This window comes from Microcaecilia unicolor, chromosome 3 (genome assembly GCF_901765095.1).
Source record: "Microcaecilia unicolor chromosome 3, aMicUni1.1, whole genome shotgun sequence".
NCBI classification, from domain to species: domain Eukaryota; kingdom Metazoa; phylum Chordata; class Amphibia; order Gymnophiona; family Siphonopidae; genus Microcaecilia; species Microcaecilia unicolor.
In genome coordinates, this window is record NC_044033.1 from 214,895,928 (window position 1) to 214,923,603 (window position 27,676).

The following is a 27,676-nucleotide window of genomic DNA, read 5'->3' on the forward strand; positions in this document are numbered from 1 at the left end:
GCGGGTGGGGTGGCAGCTGAGCGGCGGAGGGTCTGTCCTTTACCGCAGCCATGCAGATTCTGCTTGTAAATGTTGAATGCGTGACTGGGGTATTTTGCACAAATTCTGCTCTCCACAGTTGGGCAGAATTCTGGCAGGAGTAAATATAGGAAGCATGCCCTGTATAGAATAGTGTTTAATGCCGATTTTCTTTGCTGCTTAATTTTGAGCATTATTTACTGAGGGGTCCTTTGTACTAAGGTGCTCTGAAAAATGTCCTGCGTATTGTAGACGCAGAAAAAAACACAATGTCTTATACTCACCTCACAACTAAATTCACCACCATAACCACACCAAACTTCTCCCATCCCGTCTCAAACAATCTGAAAATTCTTGGAGTCACCATCGACCGAAATCTCACACTTGAAACCCACGTGAAGAATACAACTAAGAAGATGTTCCACTCCATGTGGAAACTCAAAAGTGTAAAACCTTCCTTCCCGAGATCCATTTTTCGAAACCTGGTACAGTCAATGGTGCTAAGTCACTTGGACTATTGCAACGCACTCTACGCTGGCTGCAAAGAACAGACTATCAAGAAACTTCAGACAGCCCAGAATACCACAGCCAGACTCATATTTGGAAAAACAAAATGTGAGAGTGCAAAACCCCTAAGAGAGAAACTTCACTGGCTCCCACTTAACGCACTGCGTTCAAGATCTGCACGATTGTTCATAAAATCATTCACGGCGATGCCCCGACCTACATGCTAGACCTAGTGGACCTCCCTCCCAGAAACGCTAAAAGATCAGCTGCACATTTCTTAATTTACACTTCCCCAGCTGTAAAGGATTAAAATACAAGCTAACACACGCGACCAGCTTTTCCTACATGAGCACGCAGCTGTGGAATGCACTACCAACTAACTTGAAAACAATTAACGAAATAACTAGCTTTCGCAAATCTCTGAAAATCTATCTCTTCAACAAGGCCTACCACGAGAATCCATAGCCTAATAACACTTCACCCTCATTCTGAAAGTCATCGCCCTATAACTGCTTGCTTAGATCTTTTTTGTCATCCATGATCTTTTTGTAACACCAATTGTATCTGTTACCCTGGAATGGCTATGCCATAACAGGTCTTTGTAAGCCACATTGAGCTTGCAAATAGGTGGGAAAATGTGGGATACAAGTGCAATAAATAAATAAAATAAAAATAGACGCGTGTTTTGGGTATGCGCAGAATTATTTTTTAGCGCACCTACAAAAAACGCCTTTTTTTGCCAAATATGGACGTGCGGCAAAATGAAAATTGCCACGCGTCCATTTTGAGTCTGAGACCTTACCGCAAGCCATTGACCTAGCGGTAAGGTCTCGCACAGTAACCAGGCGGTACATAAGTATTGCCATACTGGGAAAGACCAAAGCTCCATCAAGCCCAGCATCCTGTTTCCAACAGTGGCCAATCCAGGTCACACTATACCTGGCAAGATCCCAAAAAAGTACAAAACATTTTGTACTGCTTATCCCAGAAATAGTGGATTTTTCCCCAAGTCCATTTAATAATGGTCTACGGACTTTTCCTTTAGGAAGCCGTACAAACCTTTTTTTAAGCTAACCGCCTTTACCACATTCTCTGGGAACAAATTCCAGCGTTTAATTACACGTTGAGTGAAGAAAAATTTTTTCAGATTCGTTTTTAATTTACTACATTGTAGCTTCATCATTCCCCCTAGTCCTAGTATTTTTGGAAAGTGTAAACAGACGCTTCACATCTACCCATTCAACTCCGGTAACAGTCTATGCGCGTCAAATTCCTCTCGATGCGCGTAGCTGCCGCGCGTCAGAAAATAAAAAATATTTTTTGGACGCGTGTAGCGGATGCGTGCCAAAATTGAAATTACTGCAAGGGCCACGCAGTTACTGGCCGGTAACTCCAATTTAGTGAGCTTTGGGTGTGTGTAGAATCCTACGCAGCTTAGTAAAAGGTTCATTGGACCTGATTCTATATAGAACACCTGAAAAATCGGTGCGGAATCTAGGCATATTCTATAAAATCCACGTAGAATTAGGCGCGGTATATAGAATACACCTAGGTGGTTTGTAGTATATGCCTAGCGGCAGGGCCGCCGAGGGGGGGGCAGGGGAGACAAAATTCCCTGGGCCTCCAAGGGGGGCCCGGCGCTACAGTCTCCGATCTCACCTGCCCCGAGGTCGTCGCCGCTGCCGCGCCGCAGTCCCCACCCGCCCCCCTCTGTCCGCCACCGGGCTGGGCCCCTGCTTTGAAATCATCACAACGCGTCACCTGTCGCCTCCGTGACAAAGTGCAGCAGCGGCAGATGTCCCGCCCTCGTCTGATGTAACTTCTGCGAGGGTGGGACACAGGGAGGGAAGGCCTGAAGGGAGGCAGATCTGATCTGCTGCGCTTTCAGTCACGGAGCGAGGTGTCAGGTGAGGCGTTGTGATGATTTCAATGCAGGGGGCCCGGCCCGGTGGCAGACGGAGGGGGACGGGTGGGGACTGTGACGCGGCGCCCCGGGGGGGGGGCAGGGGTGGCCTTGCCCCCGGCCCGGCCCAGTCTCTCGGTGGCCCTGCCTAGCGGCCATGATTGTGCCTAAATGTAGATGTGTCCATTTATGACACGTAAAACTTGGTGTAAATACCAATGCCTAAATTACGCATGGAGCAGGTGTATTCTGTAACCCTGCATGCAAATTTTTGGAACACACGTGACCCACCCATTCCACGCCCATGACCACACCCCCTTTTTGGTTGCACGTATTAGATTTTACGTGCACCATGTTACAGAATACGCTTAGCGAGTTGTGCTAATTAGCTAGTTAACCAATGAAGTTAGGTGCATTATTATAGAATGCGCTTCGATTTCTGCATGGAAATTAAGGCGCGATATATAGAATCCGTGGGTATATGTCTTACAACAGCCTGATTTCATAGGATCAGGTAAAGTGAAACTATCTAAGGATTCCTGAAGTTGAAAAGCAGCAAAGGGTTCAGAAGTCTTTGCTAAAAAGGGATTACTGGCTATTGACCTAAATTGAAAAAGCAGCCAAAGTATAGATTCTGAAGGCAGGAGTAACATCATCGCAGGACATGGAACTAAATCAGGTTTGTACAGCCTATGGGCTAGAACCCAGCCCACCAAGTGCTTATTCTTGTCTTCCAGAAGCTTGACAATTTATGTGGTGCATACAGTGGGATTCTTGCTTCTCTTCCGTAACTCGGTTCTGTCAATTTGGATTGTTCTTCTGGTTTCAAGTGTTGCGAGACTTGAAATCGTGAGATCAAACCAAACGTCAGGCACTCCATGGCTCAAGCTTGCAGAGAGCCAGTGTAAAGCACCCCTTTGCCTCTGAGGGGAGTTAAACACATCGGAGGGGTCAGAAAGCCCTTCCAGCAAAGGAAACACTCCAGATTATATTTTTTCTCTTTTATAATAATGCTAAAATTTATTAGAATAAACAAATGATTACAATAAAATTCTTTTATCCCAGTGTTACAGAAAATTGAATTCTTATTTATATAAATCTAAAATGTCAGCAAAAGCAAAATGTCTCTCTGGTGGCTTCTCTATGTGTTTCCCTGGAAGCTTTCAGGTCTGACTGCTATAAGACATGCTTAGTCAGATACTGAAGCTTCCCTTTGTCTAGTCTCTTAACGTCTTTTATATTTTTCTCCTATCTGGTATTTTTCAACCCTTACCTCTAAGGTCACCTTATCATACCTCTCCTTTTTTGGTATTTTTTTTTCCATTATTCATCATTTGCTCTTTATAACCTCAAATCGCCCTGAATTTTTATCACTCATATATGTCCTTCACTGATACAGACGCTTGTTATTTCCAGATTTTGTAGCTCATGACTTGGGCTAAGTCTGCCTGCTAACTTGTCCCTGAAAAAGCCAAGAAGACAAAGGCTAGCTGTTTGTTTGCCCTGCTAGATCATAGATAAGGGAATAAGTTACATACACAGAGATGGCTGATCTCTGCAAAATTAGACACCAGACATCACTATACTGAACACCAGGATGTAGTGGAGAAGTAGGAATCCTGCTGTTTGTTCTGCAGCTGAAGCCAGCTGAGGGAAAAGAAAGTGGATGAAGGCTTGGGGGAGGGGGTTACATAAGTGATGGATACTGGGTGAAGGCTGGGGGGTTTACATGAATAAGAGAGACTGGGTGAAGGCTGAGGGGAGGAGTTACATGAGCGAGAGAGACTGGATGAAGGCTGAGGGGGTTACATGAATAAGAGACTGGGTGAAGGCTGAGGGGGAGGAGTTACGTGAGTGAGAGACTGGGTGAAGGCTGAGGGGGAGGAGTTACGTGAGAGACTGGGTGAAGGCTGAGGGGAGGAGTTACATGAGAGAGACTGGGTGAAGGCTGAGGGGAGGAGTTACATGAGTGAGAGACTGAGTGAAGGCTGAGAGGAGGAGGTACATGAGAAAGAGTGAGAGTCTGACTGAAGGCTGGGGGTGTGTGACAAAACAGTGTGTTTTTAAACCTGTAAATTTGCCTTTATTAACTCTTGAAGTACATTTCTCTAGTTTGGCCAGCAGGTGGTGCATGTTTTATGTTAAAGCTGTTATAGAAAAGTGCATGCCTTTTAGTTTCACTTAGTGAAGAAGTGAATCTACAGTACTGTGAGCAGTATACTTTTAAAACTTGTTGACTGGGCTCTGATTGGCCTAAAGTTTGAAATTACCCGGCAGTTGTTAAAGAGAGCAGGACTTTGCTGAGGCTCAGTAAACAGTTATATATCCTGATCTTCCCAGGTACTTTTCAGAAAAGTAAGCAAATGTTTAGTTAGTGTTATAATTGATCCATATTTCAGTTACCTGTTTTTGCTTGCTAATTGCACTATTTTGTACCACTGTTCGATTTTTTTTTAAAGACAATAAACAATATTTAGTTTGTCTCTCTGTGTGGACTGATAAAGAATCCTGGTGGTTTGTGTGAGTGCTTTCTGGGAAATGTGGGACCACTGGGAGTGTGGCCCCAGTAACCTAGAAATCAGTGGGATAATTTGAGAGTGGGAGATTCGCCCAGAGGCGGTTGTGACCCAGTCGGTGGGAGGAGAGTGGTAGTGTAGAACACAAGCAGCAGGTGCAGGCTGTGCTGGGGATAGACTAAGTGGCCATGGGGTAACTCCAGGCAGGTGGCTAGGCGTTTCGTGATGGGGGGGGTTACATGATTGAGAGAAACTGGGTGAAGGTTGGGGGGGTTACATCTGCGAGAGAGACTGGGTGAAGACTGGGGGGGGGGGGGGGGGGTTACATAAGCAAGAGAGAGACTGGGTGAAGGCTGGGGGAGTGATGATGCACTTTCATATTTTGCTACTCTTTAACGAAACATGCAGCAAAATACGATGAAGCTTGTTTTAACCCCTCCAAATATTGCAAAATGTAAAACGTGGCCCCTGATAGAAAAAGGTTGGATAACACTGATCTAAATCATCCTATTGCACTGGTTAAAGTTTCTTTGCTCCATACATAGAGTGTTAATATGACTGCACAGAGCTGTATATTGTGTTGCACAAACTGATTAACAGCCAATCACAATCCTAAAGGGTTGTGTAAGGAGTGGCCTAGTGGTTAGGGTGGTCTTGAGGAACTGAGTTCAATTTCCACTTCAGGCACAGGCAGCTCCTTGTGACTCTGGGCAAGTCACTTAACCCTCAATTGCCCCATGTAAGCCGCATTGAGCCTGCCATGAGTGGGAAAGTGCGGGGTACAAATGTAACAAAAAAAAACAGTAGAAAAGCGGGAAACCAAGGTATTTACCAAGGTCTGACCAACAGAACATTGATATCTGTATAAGATTTTTTGTCCATGGTCTAGTCTCTTTCATAGGGTTTTCATTCCCACTTTCTTGCAGTCAAAAAAACTGCCCATAATAGAGCCTTATATTTCAAAAAAGCATTTCCTAAGTGAAGCTTCATTAGCAGGAAATCAATACCCCCATTATGATTAAACTGGTGGTTCCTGATGAAGCCCTGAAGTGGGTGAAACGTTTTGGGCCCCGTTGAAGAAAAAATGTGCAGTTGAAGTGGGGTTATTAAGCCATCTATACTATAAGCTAAGTTAATTTATGCTTTAGTTTTGGCTGGTTTAAAGTTTGTATACTCAGAAATGCTTTTTTTGAAATATAAGGCTCTATTATGGGCAGTTTTTTGATTGCAAGAAAGTGGGAATGAAAACCCTATGAAAGAGACTAGACCACGGACAAAAAAATCTTATATAGATATCAATGTTCTGTTGGTCAGACCTTGGTAAATACCTTGGTTTCTGAGGGTTTTTCCCGCTTTTCTACTGTTAGTTACTCACCTTACACAACCCTTTAGGATTGTGATTGTCTGTTAATCAGTTTGTGCAGTATTAGATTACCTCATTGGGATTAACAGCTCATACTGTGTTTTGACATTAATCTGTATATTGTGTTCTCATAAACTGTGAAATCTAACTAGAAATACTTTTTCTCATTTCTCCTCTAGGATGTGAAGGATCCTGTGAGTAGGTATGTTCATTTTCTGATCTTTTCCTTGTGGCTGGATGATGTATTTTATTTTTATTGGAAACTAGTAAAAAAGCCCCGTTTCTGATGCAAATGAAACGGGGGCTAGCAAGGTTTTCTTCTGTGTGCATGTGGGAGTGTGTGTGTTCCTGCCCTCTCTCCCCTCCCCCCTCTGAGTCCTTCATTGTTACAGAGAGAGCGATTTGATTTCCTGCTTTGCTGTTTTCCTTCACTGTTTGTGTTAGAGAGAGAGAGCGAGGGCGGGGCAGACACTCATGGGGAAACCGGATATCTCTCCCTCTTCACACTTCCGGTTGGAGGCTTCATAGAACGTTGGTGTTGCCTTTTATATATAGAGATAATTGATTGGTGAGAGGGAGAAGAGGATTGAAAATCAAAGAGAGAGGCGAGATTGAGTGAGGAGAGGGAGAATTAAGGTATTGAGGAAGCACTGGGGAATGAAGGGGAAGAGATGGAGGAAAATGACAGAGCTTCCCTCTCTTTCCCATCTAGGCTCTCCTTTTTTTTCTCCCTGTACTGGCACAAATTCTCTCTCACCAGTCCCCCTGATTTCTCCTCTCCTAACCTCCTATTTGACTCTCCATGAATCTCCTTTCCATCCCCCCAAAATCTCCACCCCTGTGGATCTCCTTTCCACCTCTATATTGCCAGTGTTCCTGCTCCACAACTCTAGTTCAAGTGGGGTGTTGGAAATAACTATGTGAATTGAGATGGAGAAGAGATTAGTCAAACACATCCCCACACTGGGGAAGAAGACTAATTCAATCCTTCTCCATAGTGGAGATGATGGTAGAGCCAGAAGACTGAGTAGACGGACAGGCAACACAACTGATTTAAGTGATTCTGTGAGGCCTGGCAAATTCTTGATAATACAGTAAAGTCTCGATTATCCGACCTAAACTGGACTGACCCGTTGTCGGATAAATGAAGGTTGGATAATACGGAAAACAACGGTAAACCCTGAAACAATGCAGAAACAAAGACAGTATAAGTAAGGTCCTGGCTCACAACGGTGGTAAAAGTAGGGTCCTGGGTTTGGAAAACGGAAAGAGAAGCTGCATGATATCACTGGGGGGGGGGGGGACTGTCAGATATGCCAGGTCAGATCAACGAAGGTCAGCTAATCCAGATTTTCAGACCTTCAGCTGTATAATCATGGAGAAACAAGGGCTCATAGTAGATCTCATTTCTTCCATCTCTATCCCTTAAGGGTGAACATCTCCCAGAATAATCCTATTGACAATCTAATCCATAGGTATATCATTCTCCCTCCACCAGTTTAGTTATTCCCTGGGTGTGAACATCTTCAGAATAATCTCAGTGACTCTTGTACCCACAGGTTTCAGAAAATGAAGTTTCCGAAACCAGAAACTGTGTCGATTGATCTGAAAATGGGCTTTATATTGAGCTACCCTCAGCAGCTGAAGAAATTGGTTACAGCATTTGCAGGTGAGAAATTAGAACAATGTAGGGCGCCTTTTACAAAGCCATGGCAGTCATTACTGTGTCTTCCTCCTGCCGTGAAAGATAAAGCTTTTTACATCCCATTGGCCTGGACTAGTCTAGCAGGATGAGATGGAAGATGAAATTTGTTCTTCCTTGATAATTTCCTTTCCTTGATTCCTGCTAGACCAGTCCAGGGCCCACCCAGGAAGGCTGGTATTTGGGGGATCTCTTGTGACATGTTGGAGTTTCATGATAGAGCCCTTTCTGATAAGTCTCTAAGGCCTGGTCAGCCTGTACATGACCAAAGGGGGTGCAAGGTCAAGCTGTGTATTTGCAGAATGTCGCAGAAGTGTAGGTGGAATGGGACTATTGAATACCCATGGTTGCCAATGGGCATAGGAAGTTAAACACCACAGCAGTTCCAAGTGACACACTGTTTGCCTTGTGGCTTAGAGATGTTTGTTTACGAGTGCTTTGATGGGTTTTCTAGCTTCTGCTTTACCAACATGTTTTGCTCTTATGTAATTTGCTGGCTACGGCTTTACAAGCTTGTTTTTCTACCATGACATTTGGAACATGGAACAATAGTGTGAGGGTGGATGGAGAAGGTTTTTGTGTTTTTGTTCATTACTGGCTTTGGCATTAACATACTGGCAAATTCAAGACACTACCACTTTTTTTATATAATGATGTCAGTGTAGAAAAACGAGCACAAAATACAGCCTTTTATTAGTGCTGTTTCCACCAGCTACAATCATTTTGGAGCTGTTTTAGTGATATTCAGTTTTGATTTCATGGTATTTATATTGATAATAAAAGAGGGATCAACAGTACAAAACAGAAACAAAAAAAAGCACACGGGGGCCTTCAAGACTGGGACAATGAGAGGAGATGTATTTGAGGGATGGCCCGGCACGGGCTGTGTTTCGGTGGAGATCCTCCTGCGTCAGGGGTGGAGAACGTCCGGGGTTGCTCGTTGTGTCTTGAGGATTGGTGGTATTGCCGGTTTCCTGGTGGGCGACTTGCACGGTTGCAGAGAGAAAGGACGCTTATCAAGTATCTAGATAGTGTCTTTTCTCTCTGCGATTGTGCAGTCGCCTGCTGGGAGGCCAGCAGTATTGTCTGGTGCTTTCTGTCATTCTGCAGGACGCCACGAGTGACTTTGGACGTTTTTGTCCCCTGATGCGGGCGGATTGCTGCCGGGGCACGGCCTGTGTCGTGTTGTCCTTTGGGTGGATTTCCTTTCATTGTCCCAGTCTTGAAGGCCCTTGTATGATATTTATATCTACATATGGGAAGCTTTCAAATAAATTAAAAAACTGTCAAATAAGTTAAAAAAAAATCTTTTGTTCTCTACCTTCTAAGGCACTGCCTATCCAACTAGAACAGCTGTTGACTTTTTACAGATGGGCCACACATAGGCAGTTCGTTATTTCTAATAATCTTTTATTATTGTTTTCAATAGTGTTTGCTATTGTTTTGGGTGAACCAGTGTGGTGGCAAGCTCCTCCTACTGACTTTAACCCATATAATGGGCTAGATAGCCTTGTACTGTCTCCCGTTGTCAATCTAACCTCCGTGGTTTGATGCATATCTCTGGCATTTAGGTATGAGCACTTCCACCAGTTCTATGGCTGGCACAAACGCTTGCACATAACATCCTACACATGTATTTTTATTTATTTTATTTTAAAGCATTTATATCCCACATTTTCCCACTGGTTGTAGGCTCAATGGGCTTACATAGGCTAAATCAGGAATACAGTACTAATGGCATATTAAAACAGTAAATTAAAGTTTGGTATTATATTAAACAGTAGAATAGTAAAGAAAATAGATTCAAGTGTTTCTGGATTGAGACCAAAGAAACTGAACTGATTATGATGCATCTAGAGAGTAGACCTTTTTGAATAGGATGGACTTTAATAATTTTGTAAACTTTAGATAGTTCTGGGTTGATTTAACTAATTTAGGTAAGGCATTCCACAGTCGAGTACCTAAGAAAGGGAAGTTGGAGGCATATGTAGATTTCTATTTGAGGCCAAAACAATCCGGATAGTGTAGGTTTAAATAAGATTGGGAGGAATTAGATCTGTTCCTGGGTGGCAAGTCAACTAAATCTAGCATATAATCTGGAACAGTGCCATAGATGATTTTGTGAATCAAGGTGCTGGCCTTGAAGGCAACTCGTTCCTTGACAGGAAGCCAGTGTAATTTTTCCTGAAGGGGCTTGGCAGATTCAAATTTAGATTTTCCGAAAATCAGTCTTGCTGCCGTGTTCTGGGTAGTCTGAAGTTTCTTAAGTAAATGTTCCTTGCAACCAACATAGATACCATTACAATAGTCCAATTGGCTCAATACCATCGATTGAATCAGGTTAGTATTGTATAAAGGATAGTAGTCATCTAAATATAGGTGCACTGTTACTGAATTGCCTTCTTAGGGACTCTCACCAAATACAGAATAAGTAACTACAGACTAGTAAAAGAAAGATGCAGTCAAACATTAAGTGGAAATCCCAAGAAACCAGGCTTTTGCCTGCAGGCTTCCTTCTGTTTCTGATGTCCTGCACGTACAGCGTGCAGGACGTCAGACTCACAGAATGAAGCCTTGCAGATCAGCTGATCTGCAAGGCTTCGTGCTGTGAGTCTGATGTCCTGCACGTACAACATGCAGCACGTCAGAAACAGAAAGAAGCCTTTTGCGAGAAGAAGAGGACCTTGACTGGCGGGGGTTGGGGTCCCCTGCTAGCAAAGGTAGGCAACGGCGGGTTGGCAGTGGGAGGGGGGCTCGGGAGGGTCGTCGGCAGGGGGAGTTGGCAATGGCAGGGGGCTTAAAATGTGCCCCCTTACCTCGGGCTCTGCCTTCCCCCCCTCCCCCCCGCCAAAGTCTGGCTATGCCCCTGCTTTGTGAATACGTATGACTTATGCATACCAGAAGTATTTGACCTGTGCATAACAGAAGAAAAATTAAGAATAAGAATGATTGTGAAGGTATGAAAATAATTGAAAAAAAAATATGTAAAAAAATGTAAGTCTAAGATACTATGGGATTGATGAGGATTACAGTACCACTTCTATAAGTATGCTTGGCTCATGAAGAAATATTTAGCCAATTAGGAGGTGGATGCGTTTATCTGACAGATCCTATTATGACTTTCTGATCATCTGGACCTGGGTAATATAGAGGTTAAGTAAATTGAGAAGTTGAGCATATGGAGAATGATTCATTGAAAGCTCCCTTCATTATTTAAAGTTACATGAGTGCCTTATTGCTGTTTGTAACCCATAAATAATGTCATGTTCTTACTTTGTAACAGAAGAAATGTCATAAGTTCACTGATGGACATTAACAAAATCTCTAACATTTCTCTGTTTCTATATTTTTTTATCTACAAAAATATCATATCCTGCAAGAATTGTTAAGTTTAATTCAAAGTTTATCACCATATATATTTTATCATCACATCTTTGTCTTATTTGTCTTTTCTAAAATCTAATAGCAATTCATGTTTCTTTTAATGCAGATTGGTGGGAGGAATATGGCAAAAATGCAGGTAACTGAATCTGATATACAACCAATTATACACAAGAATCAAATAAGTAACATAACCTCTGACTGGAATCTCACAATATGGCCAGTATTAGAGATCATTATTTCTCCTGTGAAAGAGTATGTGTTTCCTGCTTATACACTGCAGGGTCAGGGAGTGATTCTTCTGGTAAGGACAGAAGCAGCTTTCTCATTCAGGTGCTGCTGATACCAGGATCTCCACTTCTCACAACTAAGAGTTCTGATTTTTCTCATCATTGTCTAAATTGATTTTGTGTTCAGTTAACCTGCTACCTGCATTGTGTTATTGTGTATTTACTGCTCACTTCTCCAAAGGAAAAACAAAAACAAACAAACACAACTCACCTTAAAACCTTTTTTCTGCTTTGCTGCTTTGGCCTTCTCTTGCTATCTTTGCAATAATTTTGCCTTGCTCTCATCTGTGTTTTGTTTTCAGGTCTAGCTCTCTACTCAGGCCTTGGGCATTTACAGTGGATGGTTTATAAGGTGCATCTAACTGCAGTTTTAGTTAAGGCATTTATATAAAAAAAAAACAACTTGCGAATCTAAAAGTGGGCAAAGCTATGGGGTCGGATGGATTACCTGTCAGGATACTTAGGGAGCTGACAGAAATCTTGGTGGGACCTCTTGAGGATTTATTTAATAGATCTTTAGAGACAGGAGAGGTTCCACGGGATTGGAGATGAGTGGATGTGGTTTCTCTTTACAAAAGCGGTGACAGAGAAGTGGGAAACTATAGGCTGGTAAACCTCACATCAGTGGTAGTGGTATGGGTGTACCAATAAACAAAAAAAAAAGTGAGGTAGATTCAAGGAGGATATCAAGTGGTTTTTATTGGAAAAACAGCTTAAAAAACGACCCAACACAGCCATGTTTCAGCCCAAAAAGGCCTGCCTCAGGGGTGTGGTGAATCTCTGATGTTATAGTAGAAACGCTTAACAATGAGATTGTGGTTGAGGTACTTGCTGTTAAATCCTTGTGATATCCTCAGCAGAAAAAGTGGCTGTCCAAACTGCAAGAGTCAGTGCCGCAAGACTCCTGAGGCAGGCCTTTTTGGGCTGAAACACGGTCGTGTCCGGCATCTTTTAAGCTGTTTTTCCAATAAAAACCACTTGATATCCTCCTTGGATCTACCTTACTTTTTTTGGTTTGTTGTTCATGTGAGGTTTGCTCTTCCTTTTTGTTTGTCTTTGCTATGGGTGTACCAGTGCCAGAAGTTAAGTCTATTCTGTAACAGATTCAGGGAGCCAAGAAGCTATTATAGAATACTAGCGTAACCTGCCATCGGCACATCTAACATTTATGTTTATTTAAAAACTTGATATACCACCTTAACATAGCAATAGATCAAAGTGGTTAACAATAAAATATCCAAACAAGAAAACAGCACCACGGGCCTTTAAAAATGGAACACAGTTCTTTAATGAATGAACCTTGACAAAAAGACTCGACACGGGCCTTGTTTCGGTGACTAGCACCTGCGTCAGGGGTCACAGTGATGACGTGGAAAACTTGGGAAATAACTCGAATATATTCCTCTACAATATATTATTCCTTTCCCCGTTTGGCGCACTTCCATTTTGGGTCTGAGATCTTATCACCACCCATTGACAGCGGTAAGGTTTCACGCGGTAATCGTCTATTTGTGTAGAATGATGATTACCGCCCGGTTTCCGCCATGCGTAGGAAAATACAAATTATTTTCCGGTGTGCTTAGCGGATGCACATAAAAAAAATTAAATTACCACCCAGGCCATGCAGTAGCTGGGCGGTAACTCAAAATTGATGCAGGTAGGACACACGTACGTGCCTACATGTAGGGTTACCATATGTCCGGTTTTACCCGGACATGTCCTCTGTTTGAGGACATGGCCGGGCAACTGGGCGGGTTTTGCCAGCCTGCCTGTTTGTCCGGATTTCTGGACAAACTGGCAGGCTGGCGGGCGGGCAGGTCTAGTGGTGTCCTTTCCTCCCCTCCCCTTACCTTACTATACTGCCCTGGTGGTCTAGTGACCTCTTCAGGGCAGGAAAGAGCCCCCTTTTTCCTGCCCGGAGTGCCTGCACACTGTTCCTTGCTGACTCCGGTCCCAATTCAAAATGGCCGCCGAGAGTTGAAGCGGCCTTGCGAGACTTCAGAGTGTGGGGAGCTAATGAAAAACATCTGCTCATGTTTATTAATGTGTCTCCTCCCTGCAGTGAATGTGACTCTGGATCCAGAAACTGCTCATCCTGATCTCATCCTGTCTGAATGTCGAAAAGGTTTCAAGCAAGGAAAAACACGACAAACGCTGCCGTACAATTCTAAGAGATTTGATACTGATCCCTTTGTGCTGGGGTGTGAGGGCTTCACCTCGGGGAGACATTACTGGGAAGTGAATGTGGGGGATTGTACTAGCTGGATATTGGGGGTGTGTAAAGACTCTGTGAGAAGAAAGGGGAGGATCATACCATTACCTAGCGAGGGATACTGGGCATTGTCATTGTGTGAGGACGAAGGTAAATACTCAGCCCTCACTTCTCCTGTAACCGACCTCCGCCTGAAACCCCGGAAAGGGGAGTGTTCAGAGGATATCTGGGATGAAAATGAGTATTACTGTGCACAGGCTATGTGGGATCAAATTGAAGATGGCTATCTCGATGATATGTGGGATGAAAAGAGATTCTGGAGGGCTCTCAGTTGTGTCCCCCCAGAAAAGGGACCCCGGACAGTGGGGATTCTGCTGGACTATGAGGCAGGAAAGGTTTCATTTTACAATGCGAAAAAGAGGATTCCTCTCTTCACCTTCACCGACACCTTCACTGAGAAACTCCGACCTTTCTTCTGTACTTATTCTAAAGAACGGGGCTCAGAAATAGCATTGTCAGCCTCTCTCTGTGTCTCTGTCCCTTGCACTGTGTACATCTTGGAAGATTTCTTGGCCTAACGTTTTGTAGCTGTGAAATGTGTGGGAACCCTTCAGTGTTAAGGCCTTCCTGAGTCAGTACGTCAAGCCCACCATTTTGAGGCTACTTTTAACTCCTATTCATTTGTTCAGTACTCGTGTCTGTTTTATCATTCCCACCTAAAGTAATTCCTTTATCCCTTAGTTGTCCTGTTTTTCTGTCTTGATTAGATTATAAGTTCTGTCGAGCACGGACTGTGTCTCAAATGTTTAGTGTACAGTGCTAGTAGCGCTATAGAAATGATAAGCCGTAGTAGTAGATGAAATATAATTAATAGCATGAAAATCTACATGTAAGCATGAATTAGATTGTAAGCTCAATAGGGCAGGGACTCGTACTTTCAGGTAATTTGTGTAACATCTCACTGTCTTATATGTCATGTCATAAATACTGAAACAGTGGCAATTGGAATATTAAGAATAAAAGCTATTTTCCTTTCACCTTTCTGCTTGTCATTCCTCTTAACTCCTTTCACAACTTTTTTTCCTGGGAGATCCACATACAACCCTCTATGGACAGAGTAACATTCATATAGATTGTAAGCACTTTGGGTCAAGAATCATTTGGAAGTAATTTGAAGAATTTCTGTGGGGCCTGCAAAGTAATTTTCAAAAGAAAACGCCTAAGAGACTTTCCTTGGAAAATTCAGTGGCCTGCAGTACCACAGGTACTTAAGTACAACCATGTCCATCCAGAGGCCTGCCAGTACACAGGAAGTCCAGGGGAGGGGAGCACAGTTGTCTTTGCTAGGTGGTGGGAACTCAAATTTCAGAGCTCAAAATGCTACCACACCCTCTTCTCTTACTGTCTGATGGTAGGATTCGTTCAGTGGAGTCGGAGGCAAGAGTTGCTTGGGCTTCTCCTGGAGACCTTTTCCTTTGTGGCCTCCATGAACCCTTCTGCTCTAGGGTATTTAACCTCCTTCCTGCCTGAATCCTGATCCTCGCCCCTCTGACTCAGCAGTTTACCACCACCTGCTGTTAGGTGGTTCAACTTCAACCTCAGTGAGGGAGTGATCCTATGAAAACCCAGCCATGTATCGTCCACTCCCTCACAGGGACGATTTTGGCATAACATCTCAATTTGGACTTAGATGACTTTTTGAAAATGCCCCTCCACGACACTATTGTCTATGCCCATAATAAAAAAATGCATATTTTAGTTTACGAAGTAAACACAGTAAAATTTAAAATATGTTTAAACGGAGAAAGAATTAAAGGAAACCTTGAAATAAGACCAGAAGAGTCGGGCAAGTTTATATTCTAAGTTGTTTAGATAAACTCTGTCGAGCAATATCCATAGGTTGGACTTTGAAAAAACTTCAAACACAGATACCTGTTCCCAGTGGCGTACCTAGGTTGGCTGCCACCTGGGGCGGGTTGCCACTATCCCCCCCCCTGGCGCATCACCCCCCCCCCCAAAGTGCATCACCTATCTCCCCCTTCCCCTGAAGCACATCATCCTCCTAACCTCCTTGATCTTCACCACCTGGGGATGCGTGGAACAGTCATGCAGCTGTCGACTCCGCCAGTCCCCTGCTGTAGAACAGGAAGTAACGTCAGAGGGGGGCAGGGAACCGGCGGAGCTGACAGCTGCACAACTGCTCCGTGCACCCCCTTGCTGCCTGCACCTGGGGCGGACCTCCAGAAGGAAAAGGTGGGGGTTGACAATGAGTTTGATTATTTTGCTGACCTATTATTAAAGTTTATGAGGCAGATATTCAAAGAATTTATCTTGTAACTTTGAGTTTATACACCTATATGGGCCTCTCTGGAAATTTACATGGGCTGAGCTAAATTTATACTCAAAAGTTCACTAAATTCCCAAACTTTTAGGAAGGCAACAGGGCAGATTTAGGGTGAGGGAAAAAGTTAGGCTTAGAACTGACTTTCAGCACTAGACACCATAATTAGACTCATATATCCAAGTACATGAATAGCAGGCTTAAATTTATAAGCGTACGCTTTAGGCCCCTAAATTAAGATGAATTATCAGCTGAAAATACAGTAGGGCAAAAATTTAGGAGCTTAATTTAGGGCCTTAAGTTTAGGAGCTCAGTCTTTTGAATATCGGGTACTATATTTTAAAATTAGGGTTTTTTTTTTTTAGCACTGTTACTTGGACTTGGGATAGCAGCCGTTAAGGGTGTGCAGTCACACAGTATGAACGCAAACAAATTCAGTCATTGGATTCCTAGAAGCCCTGGAGCTATGCCTTTACTTCTGAGTAGAAGGTCAACACCAGCCTGTCTGCTGCTGGTTAAGATTTAGGTAGCTCCGGGGTTGGCTGCTGGAAATCACAGAGCAGGTATTTGGTGGATTCCAGATTGTAGTGTCAGATCTGACTTCCTCTGGTAAGTACCCCCCCCCCCCCCCCCCCCCCGAATGTATACGATTCATGTTCTGTGTAAGCTGTGAAAGGCAGGGATTGCTCCCCTCTGAAATACATGAAGGTAGATTAGAGCAACTTCCAGGTGAGTTGCTAACAGCAATGAGTTTTGTCTGATCTCAGTCTTCGCTGTATATGAAAATAATCTCTATAGTGTTGTCTGGTGTCTGTGGAAGACGGAGTTAACGCCAGTGACACTCTGTGCTGTTGATACTAGAGAAAGCTTGTGCCACTGAGGCTTATGCCATAGTGATGACAGAATATACACAAGAAAAATTCCCCCGTCTTTGGTAAAATATCAAATATGCTTCTCTAGAACCAAGACTACTGCTACCTAGAAAAAATAGCACCCACTAAAACATACATGAATGTGTTTACTTTTGCTTTTCTTTCTTTTTTAACTTTATTATGGAGCTCTCTGCGAGAGATATTTCCTTAGCTGTTCATACTCCTTTTATCAGATGTACTTTTTTTTACTGTGAGCCAATGTACTTTTATTGTTTGTATTTTTTCTTTATGGTGTTTTGTGTTCCCCAATATTCTCCCCTTCAATAAAGATATTTAAAAAAACATACTCACGAAAGTTCATTTAGTTACCGGCCTAGTAGGACATTAATTCTGTTCCAATCCAAATACGGACACTCCCTAATTACATGTTGTTTAGGAAGCATTGAAAACTTATTTGTTTAATAAGTACATGGATGATTAGTAGTACAGTGGGGGAAATAAGTATTTGATCCCTTGCTGATTTTGTAAGTTTGCCCACTGACAAAGACATGAGCAGCCCATAATTGAAGGGTAGGTTATTGGTAACAGTGAGAGATAGCACATCACAAATTAAATCCGGAAAATCACATTGTGGAAAGTATATGAATTTATTTGCATTCTGCAGAGGGAAATAAGTATTTGATCCCTCTGGCAAACAAGACCTAATACTTGGTGGCAAAACCCTTGTTGGCAAGCACAGCGGTCAGATGTCTTCTTTAGTTGATGATGAGGTTTGCACACATGTCAGGAGGAATTTTGGTCCACTCCTCTTTGCAGATCATCTCTAAATCATTAAGAGTTCTGGGCTGTCGCTTGGCAACTCGCAGCTTCAGCTCCCTCCATAAGTTTTCAATGGGATTAAGGTCTGGTGACTGGCTAGGCCACTCCATGACCCTAATGTGCTTCTTCCTGAGCCACTCCTTTGTTGCCTTGGCTGTATGTTTTGGGTCATTGTCGTGCTGGAAGACCCAGCCACGACCCATTTTTAAGGCCCTGGCGGAGGGAAGGAGGTTGTCACTCAGAATTGTACGGTACATGGCCCCATCCATTCTCCCATTGATGCGGTGAAGTAGTCCTGTGCCCTTAGCAGAGAAACACCCCCAAAACATAACATTTCCACCTCCATGCTTGACAGTGGGGACGGTGTTCTTTGGGTCATAGGCAGCATTTCTCTTCCTCCAAACACGGCGAGTTGAGTTCATGCCAAAGAGCTCAATTTTTGTCTCATCTGACCACAGCATCTTCTCCCAATCACTCTCGGCATCATCCAGGTGTTCACTGGCAAACTTCAGACGGGCCGTCACATGTGCCTTCCGGAGCAGGGGGACCTTGCGGGCACTGCAGGATTGCAATCCGTTATGTCGTAATGTGTTACCAATGGTTTTCGTGGTGACAGTGGTCCCAGCTGCCTTGAGATCATTGACAAGTTCCCCCCTTGTAGTTGTAGGCTGATTTCTAACCTTCCTCATGGTCAAGGATACCCCACGAGGTGAGATTTTGCGTGGAGCCCCAGATCTTTGTCGATTGACAGTCATTTTGTACTTCTTCCATTTTCTTACTATGGCACCAACAGTTGTCTCCTTCTCGCCCAGCGTCTTACTGATGGTTTTGTAGCCCATTCCAGCCTTGTGCAGGGGTATGATCTTGTCCCTGACATCCTTAGACAGCTCCTTGCTCTTGGCCATTTTGTAGAGGTTAGAGTCTGACTGATTCACTGAGTCTGTGGACAGGTGTCTTTCATACAGGTGACCATTGCTGACAGCTGTCTGTCATGCAGGTAACGAGTTGATTTGGAGCATCTACCTGGTCTGTAGGGGCCAGATCTCTTACTGGTTGGTGGGGGATCAAATACTTATTTCCCTCTGCAGAATGCAAATAAATTCATATACTTTCCACAATGTGATTTTCCGGATTTAATTTGTGATGTGCTATCTCTCACTGTTACCAATAACCTACCCTTCAATTATGGGCTGCTCATGTCTTTGTCAGTGGGCAAACTTACAAAATCAGCAAGGGATCAAATACTTATTTCCCCCACTGTATATGTTTGGTACTGAATTAGTTGTTATTTTTTCTGTATGTAACCCGCTTTGATTCCAGTATGATTTAGGCGGGATATAAAAAAAATACAGGAATAGAATAGACTAGTTTATTTTGAAGTCTGTGAGTTGCTTGCAGAACAGGTCATTCTTTATGTGATCGCAAGGGAAAGGTTCCTTTTGTAAGAAGACAGCTGTTTTCTAGTACATATGTTGGTGGCAGTTAGTTAACACATATGCATAAATATTTTTATTGCCAAATTTGGTATTGCTGTTATTGTTCCTGAGTAAAAATGTGTTACTGAATTTGGACTTCTGTTTGAATTTTGAGGACAAATAACATTGTTAACCACCTTTATGGGTCTATTTTTCTTTTTATTTAAATTTAAAATTGTCTGTCTTGACCACATTGAACCAGGTTTGGGAGCCATGACTACAAACATCACTTGTTGCCCCAACTTGGTGACTGTGGGACAGGGCAGCATCTCCCCTTTCCCTCCCTATCTTCCCCTCAGTGGCCAGTATCTTCCCCTCACTATCTATCCAGGTAACCAGCATCTCCCCTTCCCCTCCCCCCACCCCCGGAGGCTAGCATCTTATATCCGCTTTCTTACCTTATATGTTTGACCATCTTCCCCCTGCTGGGCCTGCCCTACCTCCTCGTAGACTTGAAACTGCAATGACAGACAGTGCAGCAAAGGCTTTTCAGTACAGTTCCCTCTCTTGCCCAATGCAGACTTCTTGTCAAAGGGGGCAGAACGCAACAGCACTTCAGTTCAGGCCTGTTGCCATGCTGAAGTAGCATTGATCTGCCATGCTAGAGCTCTGCCAACCTCTCCCACTCAAATATTGCCTTCCGAGGCAGATGTCTAATCTGCAAAGTGGCAGGGCCAGCTCTGGGAACAGCTCCTTGTGCTTTTTCCAGCAGACTCCTGATTCCTCCAGCACTCTCAAGGCCACCAGTCCCTATATCTAAGGCCTTAATTAGTTCAATCCAGAATTTAACATTAACATATCAGTTCTTATATACCGTAGCTCTCCATATAAGGCTCAGAGCGGTTTACTCACCGGGACCATCAATACTCACCAGAAAATATTACAAAATTAATCAAATTCATTTTAACTCACAACTACTTCTGCTTTAACAATGATATCTATCTACAAATAATGGGCACTGCGCTGGGCACCAGGACAGCACCCCAATATGCCAACCTTTTTATGGCTGAGCTGGAAGAGACATTTCTGAATACACACCAGACCAAACCTCTAAAATACTACCGGTACATCAATGATATTTTTATGATTTGGACAGAGGGTGAAGAAACTCTGAAACAATTTTATTCTGCCTTCAATACATACCATCCTACAATCAGATTCAAAATTGACTACTCCCCAGAAAAAGTCAATTTTTTGGACACCACGGTCTCAATCAGTGATGGCTGTATACAAACATCTATATACAAGAAACCCACAGACAGATGCAGCTACCTCCACAACTCCAGCTTCCATCCTTCACATACAAAAAGATCCATCATTTACAGCCAAGCCACAAGATACCACCGTATCTGCTCTGACCCAGGGGACAGAGACAGACACCTTAAAAGCCTGACTGCATCCTTCAAACAGAAAGGCTACAACCCCAAAATAATCTCCAAGAATATTGCCTCCTCCCTCAAAACACCCAGGGAGAATCTGCTACAGTACAAGGAGAAAAAATCCACAGACAGAATCCCCCTTGTAGTGACATACAATCCAGAGCTGGAAAAACTGAGGAAAATCATAAGAGATCTACAACCTATACTCCAGGAGGATGAATTACTGAAAGAGATATTCCCATCCCCACCAGTACTGGCCTTCCGACAGCCACCCAACTTAAAACACAAGCTAATCAGAAGTAAACTTCCATCACAGACTGAAAAGGAACAGAAGGGCACACTTCCCTGTAATTTATCCAGTTGCAAACTATGCCAAAATATTTCACAGGACCCCACAGTCATCCACAAAGGAAAGATATTCAACATAAAGGAATCTTTCACTTGCTCATCTTCCAATGTGGTATATATCATTCAGTGTAAAAAATGTAACGAAGGATGCTATATTGGAGAAACAGGCCAGATGCTTAAGACAAGATTCAATTTACATAGACATCACATGAACAATACTGGTGCCAGCAGGGTTCCCAAGCCTGTTGGTCAGAATTTTACAGGACCAGGACACTGTACCAGTGACTTCACAGTGAGAATCCTGAAAGATAACTTTAAAACCATACAAGAATGTAAGACCTTTGAAGTCAGAATGATTGAATATTTTAACACCCAACAGAAAGGACTTAACAAGGATCTGGGGTTCCTAGCCCATTATAAACCATAAAGTTGTATTTCTCTGTTGATCACCCCACCCCTCACCTATCCACACCCATCCTGTTAGAATATCAATGATATGCTTTGATGTCCCCATGCATACCTCCTACCCACCCCCATCCTCCCACCCTGTCAGACTGTCATAGTAATACTTGAATGTTTTCACTTATATACACCGTCAGCTAGCACATTTGCTTATTTCCGATCTGACGAAGAACGGCAACCTTCGAAAGCTAATCAAGAAATGTATTAAGTTATGTCCAATAATAAAGGTATCATCTTATTTTCTTTTGTTTGATTTCTATTGATAACCTTAAGAGTGGACTAACACGGCTACCACACTCCTCTACAAAAAGAAAAAAAAATACACAAACACACAAAACAAAAAATCCCATCAGCAAATATTTATATCCAACATACAAAAAACAAATCATAAAATGAATTATACCCATAAATAATACTTAGAAAAGAACCAAGATTTGAGGGATTTCTGAAAGCGCAGATAGTTAGTTTCAGTCCTAATGGTGAGAGGCAGTGCATTCCACAAGGGAACCACAGCCAATGAAAATAATCTCTTCGGACCCTGTTTACTAACCCACACTGTAGGTGTGATAACTTTTTAGCACGCGCTAATGCTAGAGACACCACGGGTGTCTTTAGCATTAGCGCAAGCTAATATTTTGTGCATGCTAAAAAGTTAGCGCGCTTACAGTGCGGCTTAATAAACAGGATCCTTAGTAGCAGAAACCAAACGAGGTTTAGGAAAAAAAGGGGAACCCTTAATTTATTCACATGAATAGATCTTGTTGTAGTTCTAGAGGACTGAATAGATATCAGAGTAGAAAAATACTCAGGACAGAAGCCATTAATGATCCCACCGTAGTTAATAAACATTAGGGCAAATCTTCCATGTCATTACCTCATCACAGCACATACAAAGGGTCTTTTATTACAGGGCCTCTAGCTTGAGAGGGCCAAAAGGCACCTATTTGCAGCCTATTTTATCAAAACATAGGCACCCATGTGCCTTCATAAAATACTAGCACAATCCTGCGGGTATCTCTGGTAAAATACCTGAGCAAGTATAAATACACACACGACAGAGCCGCCAAGAGACAAAGCTAGGCCCGGGACAAAAAATCTTCAGGCCCCCCCACTGCAGCCACCACCACCACCACCACCCTTGCCACTGCTCTCCCCCCACCACTGCCGCTTTGCTCCCCCCCTTCCTCCTCCCCGCTGATTTCTATGTTTGTACAGCGCTGCGTATGCCTTGTAGCGCTATAGAAATGCTAAATAGTAGTAGTAGTAGTAGTAGTGATCTCACCTACAGGTTCCTGCTGCCAGCAGCGATTCACAGTCATAGGCCGTCTCCAACTCCGAGGCCTGCCTTCTGCCACGTCCCACCCTTTCTACTGCAACTTCCTGTTTTGATGCTAAACAGGAAGTTGCAGTAGAGAGGGCGGGATGCGGCAGAAGAAAGGTCTCTGAAGGCCTGATACTGGGCCAAGGGAATTTTGACTCCCCCCGTCCTCTCAGCGGCCCTGACACATAACAATATCCACAACTGCATACATTTTATTAAAATGTGTGTAAATCAGGACTGGCCCAAACACTACCCCAGCGCACTGAGGGGCAGATTCAAGAAAGAACGCCATGTTTAATGAATAAATAAATATCCAGCATGTCACCCCTGCACTCTTGCAAACCTTGTGCAATCCCATTCAAGACTGCAATTTCTACACAGTGTTTATGCAACTCTAAGCAATACTCCTGCAAACCTCCACCCAGAATGAGCTGGTGACCTCTGAAACAAGAACAGCCTCACAGGTTTGGAAGGGGAAGAAAAACTGTAGGCAACTAGAAAACAACACATAGAAACACCCCAGTCCTTGCTTAGCAGTGAGGTCATTTAACAACCCCTCCTAGTTTAACACTCCCTCCTAGAGGGCTTGATCTCAGGCACTGTCTTATGGATATGTGAAGAGTTTTTATGTGGACACTTTCTGTCACTTGCTTGAGATTCTGAAGGTGCCAGAGTTGGATGGATACCAAGTTTTGTCCGTGACCAACTGTTCTCTGTTTTCCCTTTGCAGCCTTAAGAAAAGGAATGTTTCCAAGGGTCCACATCTTCCGAGTGTGCCTCCTGATTCTGGTGTCTGCTCTGATAATACTGTATTGGGAAAGACAGCTCTGCCCTGTGCCTGATCAAGGACCTCAGGGAACAAGAGTGAAAACTCGGCTCCTTATCCTCTCCACGTGGCGAGCTGGATCCTCCTTTGTGGGTCAGCTCTTCAACCAGAACCCAGATGTCTTCTACTTGGTGGAACCAATCTGGCATGTGTGGAAATGGTTAACCATGAAACAACCGTATATTATGGCACTTCCTGCAAGGAATCTGCTCAAGTCCCTCTTTCTCTGTAACATAAAAGATCTGACATCTTATCTGTACAAGGATGACTTCATCTCCGACCTCATCATGTGGCAGGAGAGCAGGGCCCTTTGTTCTCCTCCAGCCTGTAATGCCTTCCAGCGCTCTGACATCATTGACAAAGTGATATGCACAAATCATTGTAACCAAGTCCCATTCCAAAAAATAGAGGATGCATGTAGGACCTATAGCCACATAGTGGTGAAGGCAGTGAGGTTCCTGGACCTAAAGGTGCTCTATCCACTTCTCAGAGATCCGTCCCTGAATCTGACGATCTTTCATCTAGTGAGAGACCCACGAGCCATCTTCTCCTCTCGTCAGTTTATAAGCCTGAACTACAGCAATGCAATCTTAAGCAACAGCAAAAATTCAGAGACCAATGACAACATAGTGATGCAGAAAGTTTGCGATGCCCAGGTGAGGATTTACAATGCTGCCATGGCGAGTCCTCCCCCATTCGCTAGGGACCGCTACCGCCTGGTACGCTTTGAAGACCTGGTGCAGAACCCACTGGATTACGTCAAAGAGTGGTACCAGGCTTTAGGCCTCACTATGACCTCCAAGCTGCAGTCCTGGGTCTACGACATCACTTCCAGCCACTCTGAGACAATTCCAGAGGCTGGATTGTTGATGCCTATCAGAAGAGTGTCCAAAAGGACTGCCAAGTACTGGAGGGAGAAACTGAGCTTCCAGAAGGTGCAGGAAGTTCAGCATCTTTGCAGGGAGAATATGGAGGTGTTTGGTTACCACCCTGTCCGTTCTGAAGAGGAGCTAAAGAACAGTTTGCTAGAGCTGGTGGCACCCCAAAAGAGCTTTCAGGAAGAGCATTAGGATGTTTCAGCCTTCTGCATGGCCTGGCCACTGAAGTGATGCACCATCCTGCACTAATGAAAGGTTCATTCAGTCCCTCTAAACAGTCCCTCCTTTTTCTTATCTGGATGTTTTGCAGGATCACTCAGCTCTTCAGTACAGACACTTCTGTTTGCAGGGCAGTGGCTTAGCCAAGGGTGAGCCTGGGTGGGCCCAGGCCCATCCAATTTGGACTCAGGCCCACCCAGTAGCAGCACACCTATGATGTGGCTGGCAGGGATCCCCAAGCCCCACCAGCTTCCAACAATTGTCCCTCCTGCATACCTTGTAAATAGCAGATCTTCACTTCCAGTCAGCAGCAACTGATACACACTGCTCACACCAGCCCCACAGCCTTCCCTCCTATGTGTTCCAGCCTATGTGGAAGCAGGAAGTTGCATCAGAGGGAAGGCTGTGAGGCCAACATGAGCAGTGTGTATTAGTTGTTGGTCGTTGCCGGTGAAAATCTGCTATTTAAAAGGTATGCAGGGGGGGGGGGGTAATGTTTGAGAGACCATATGGCATGCAGGCGAGAGAGGACGAGACCAAATCACTTGTGGGACAAGGCAGAGTTCTCCTGCCCACACGTCTTGAGCCCCGGCCCACCCAAAATTTGGTGTCTGGCTATGCCCCTGTTGCAGGGATACTTGACCCATTGTTAATAGACTGTACCATGGAAGAGGTTTGTGTAATAGGCACAAGCTTTGCTGTCTAGCAATAATTTAAGTAGATGGTGCTGTATATGCTCTCTCATAAGTACATAAGCACTGCCATACTGGGAAAAGACCAAGGGTCCATCAAGCCCAGCATCCTGTCTCTGACAGTGACCAATCCAGGCTTGAAGAACCCGGCAACCCCCCCCCCCCCCCCCCCATTTTTTAAAAATAATGTTCAATGGACTTTTCCCTCAGGAATCTGTCCAAACCCCCTTTAAATTCCGTAAGGCCAGCTGCTGTCACTACATTCTCCGGCAACGAGTTCCAGAGTCTAACTACACTCTGAGTAAAGAAAAACTTTCTCCTATTTGTTTTAAATCTACCATATCCTAGCTTCATCTTGTGTCCCCTGGTTTTGAACTGAATAATAAAGATGTGAATTTTGACTATTTTTAAGTTAACAAGCACATCTACATTAGGATGTATAAAATTCTGGTAGTATTTTAGAACAGAACAGGTGTGATGGAAAATATTAAGGATTGCTTTTCAGTCTTTCTTTAATCGATAAATACGTTTTAAAAATCTTCTGTCTTTGATCAAAAGTGACTTTTCTGGTATATCTCAAAGAACAGGCTGGAATGTAAGGCACATCTCAAGAACAATGTATGAGATAAGGCACATTTTAAGAACAATATATGAGATAAGGCACATCTCAAGAACAGGTTGGAATGCCTCTGAAGCCAGCTTGTGCAGGAGGGAGGCGGGGCATGCTTGAGGTTTGGGAGATAAGCCACCTGGCCAGTGGTTTGTTTACCTGAACTGAGAGCATATGACTGAAACCTCATGTACATTCCTGGATAAGTTTTAGCTTAATAAAAAGGGGGCTTTTTGCAACAGAGCATTGAGGCTCATTCTGTGGATGGATGGATGGATGCATCATATAGAAAAGACTTGTTCCTGATCATATGGAGACTTCGGGCTTTCGCTGCAACGGGCCCCCCAGCTGATGAGATAAGGACCTGAATGATGTAATTCCTGACCAGTGATGTTGTATGTATATATATTGTAACCAGGTACCTCTCATGTGCAGCCAAGGATAGAACAATCTCCTCCAGCCACAGGCTCCCGGTACAATGAAGAAATAGATGTCCACCAATAACTTCAATCTTAAGGACTTTTATTCCATGCAGGTTTCTAGTACACAGTTCCAACAGCAGCATAGCACATACCAGGATTCAATACATGCTTACAGGCTTCAGTCTGGGCTCTTTATCCAATGCACAATAAATAGTAATTCAATTCCCAAGACAAACAGTTCTTTCAGTTCATCATCACAGTTCAGTCACCAAGCAGCAGTTTCTACCTTCTATCCTCTTTACCTTCAGGAGAGTTCAATATTTTAGGGACTCCTTCTACCCAAGGGTTTTCCCCTGCATCAGCTCCACAGTGAATTCAATACTTTTGGGACTTCCTGTCACCCAAGGAATTTCAGCCTGCTTCAGTACTTTAGGGACCTCCCTGCCCAAGGATTTTCAGCCTGCAAATACTTTAGGGACCTCCCTTCCCAAGGGTTTTCAGCCTGCAACTGCTTCTCTCCTTCTGCTTCTCTCTCCTGAACTGAACTGAACTCCTCCTGGGACTCCTTCCCACCTGCCTAATCAATCCCTGGCTTCAACTACCACAACCAATCATGCTCCTTCCATTAGCTTCCCCACACCCAAACCAGCTGAGTTAAGCATTAGACTAATGAGACCAATGATGTGCTCCTGCACACAGGGTTTCCTAACTCTCTTTCCGCCTAGTGGCAGTCCCTCTACACCCATGTCTTCCCTGATTGCAGCTAGGAGTCCAGTCCGGGTTCTTCATCTCCCCCTCTGGCTCCTTGCCTGCAATGCCTTCTGGGACTTGTATTTCAGACTGAAACTGCCTTAACCCAACTATGCTGGATGTGACTTTATCACTATATATATATATATATATATATATATATATATATATATATATATATATTTATATTTATTTATTTATTTTTTACTTTTCTATAGCCTTCCTTTAGTAATGTACTCGATTAGTGTGTTTATTTCTTAATCATTGTGATTCAGTAACAATAATGACTTATACACTCTCCATTTAAAGTACTAATAAAGAGTTCCATTTACCCAATACGAATCCAAAAGAATCTGTAGTATTTTATTCT

The 27,676-nt window shown here is 43.6% G+C and overlaps 2 protein-coding genes across 2 annotated transcripts in view; both read left to right on the top strand.

Moving 5' to 3' along the window:
- The window catches only part of LOC115464350, a 120,526-nt gene extending 105,967 nt beyond the window's left edge, over positions 1-14,559 (top strand). Inside the window, exons 12-15 of the mRNA XM_030194738.1 lie at positions 6,487-6,509; positions 7,867-7,976; positions 11,500-11,529; positions 13,743-14,559. Coding sequence (XP_030050598.1) covers positions 6,487-6,509; positions 7,867-7,976; positions 11,500-11,529; positions 13,743-14,470 — 891 coding nt within the window. The 3' untranslated portion in view covers positions 14,471-14,559. The remainder of the gene's footprint in view (positions 1-6,486; positions 6,510-7,866; positions 7,977-11,499; positions 11,530-13,742) is intronic.
- Positions 14,560-23,653: 9,094 nt separating this feature from the next.
- LOC115464961 (carbohydrate sulfotransferase 6-like) lies at positions 23,654-24,912 on the top strand. The gene has a single exon (XM_030195355.1). The coding sequence runs from the start codon at positions 23,654-23,656 to the stop codon at positions 24,803-24,805; it is 1,152 nt and encodes a 383-aa protein (XP_030051215.1). The 3' UTR covers positions 24,806-24,912.
- The last annotated feature ends 2,764 nt before the right edge of the window (positions 24,913-27,676 follow it).

Excerpts from the sequence above, each read along its gene's own strand:
- LOC115464961 (XM_030195355.1), top strand. The coding sequence starts at position 23,654 with ATGTTTCCAAGGGTCCACATCTTCCGAGTGTGCCTCCTGATTCTGGTG.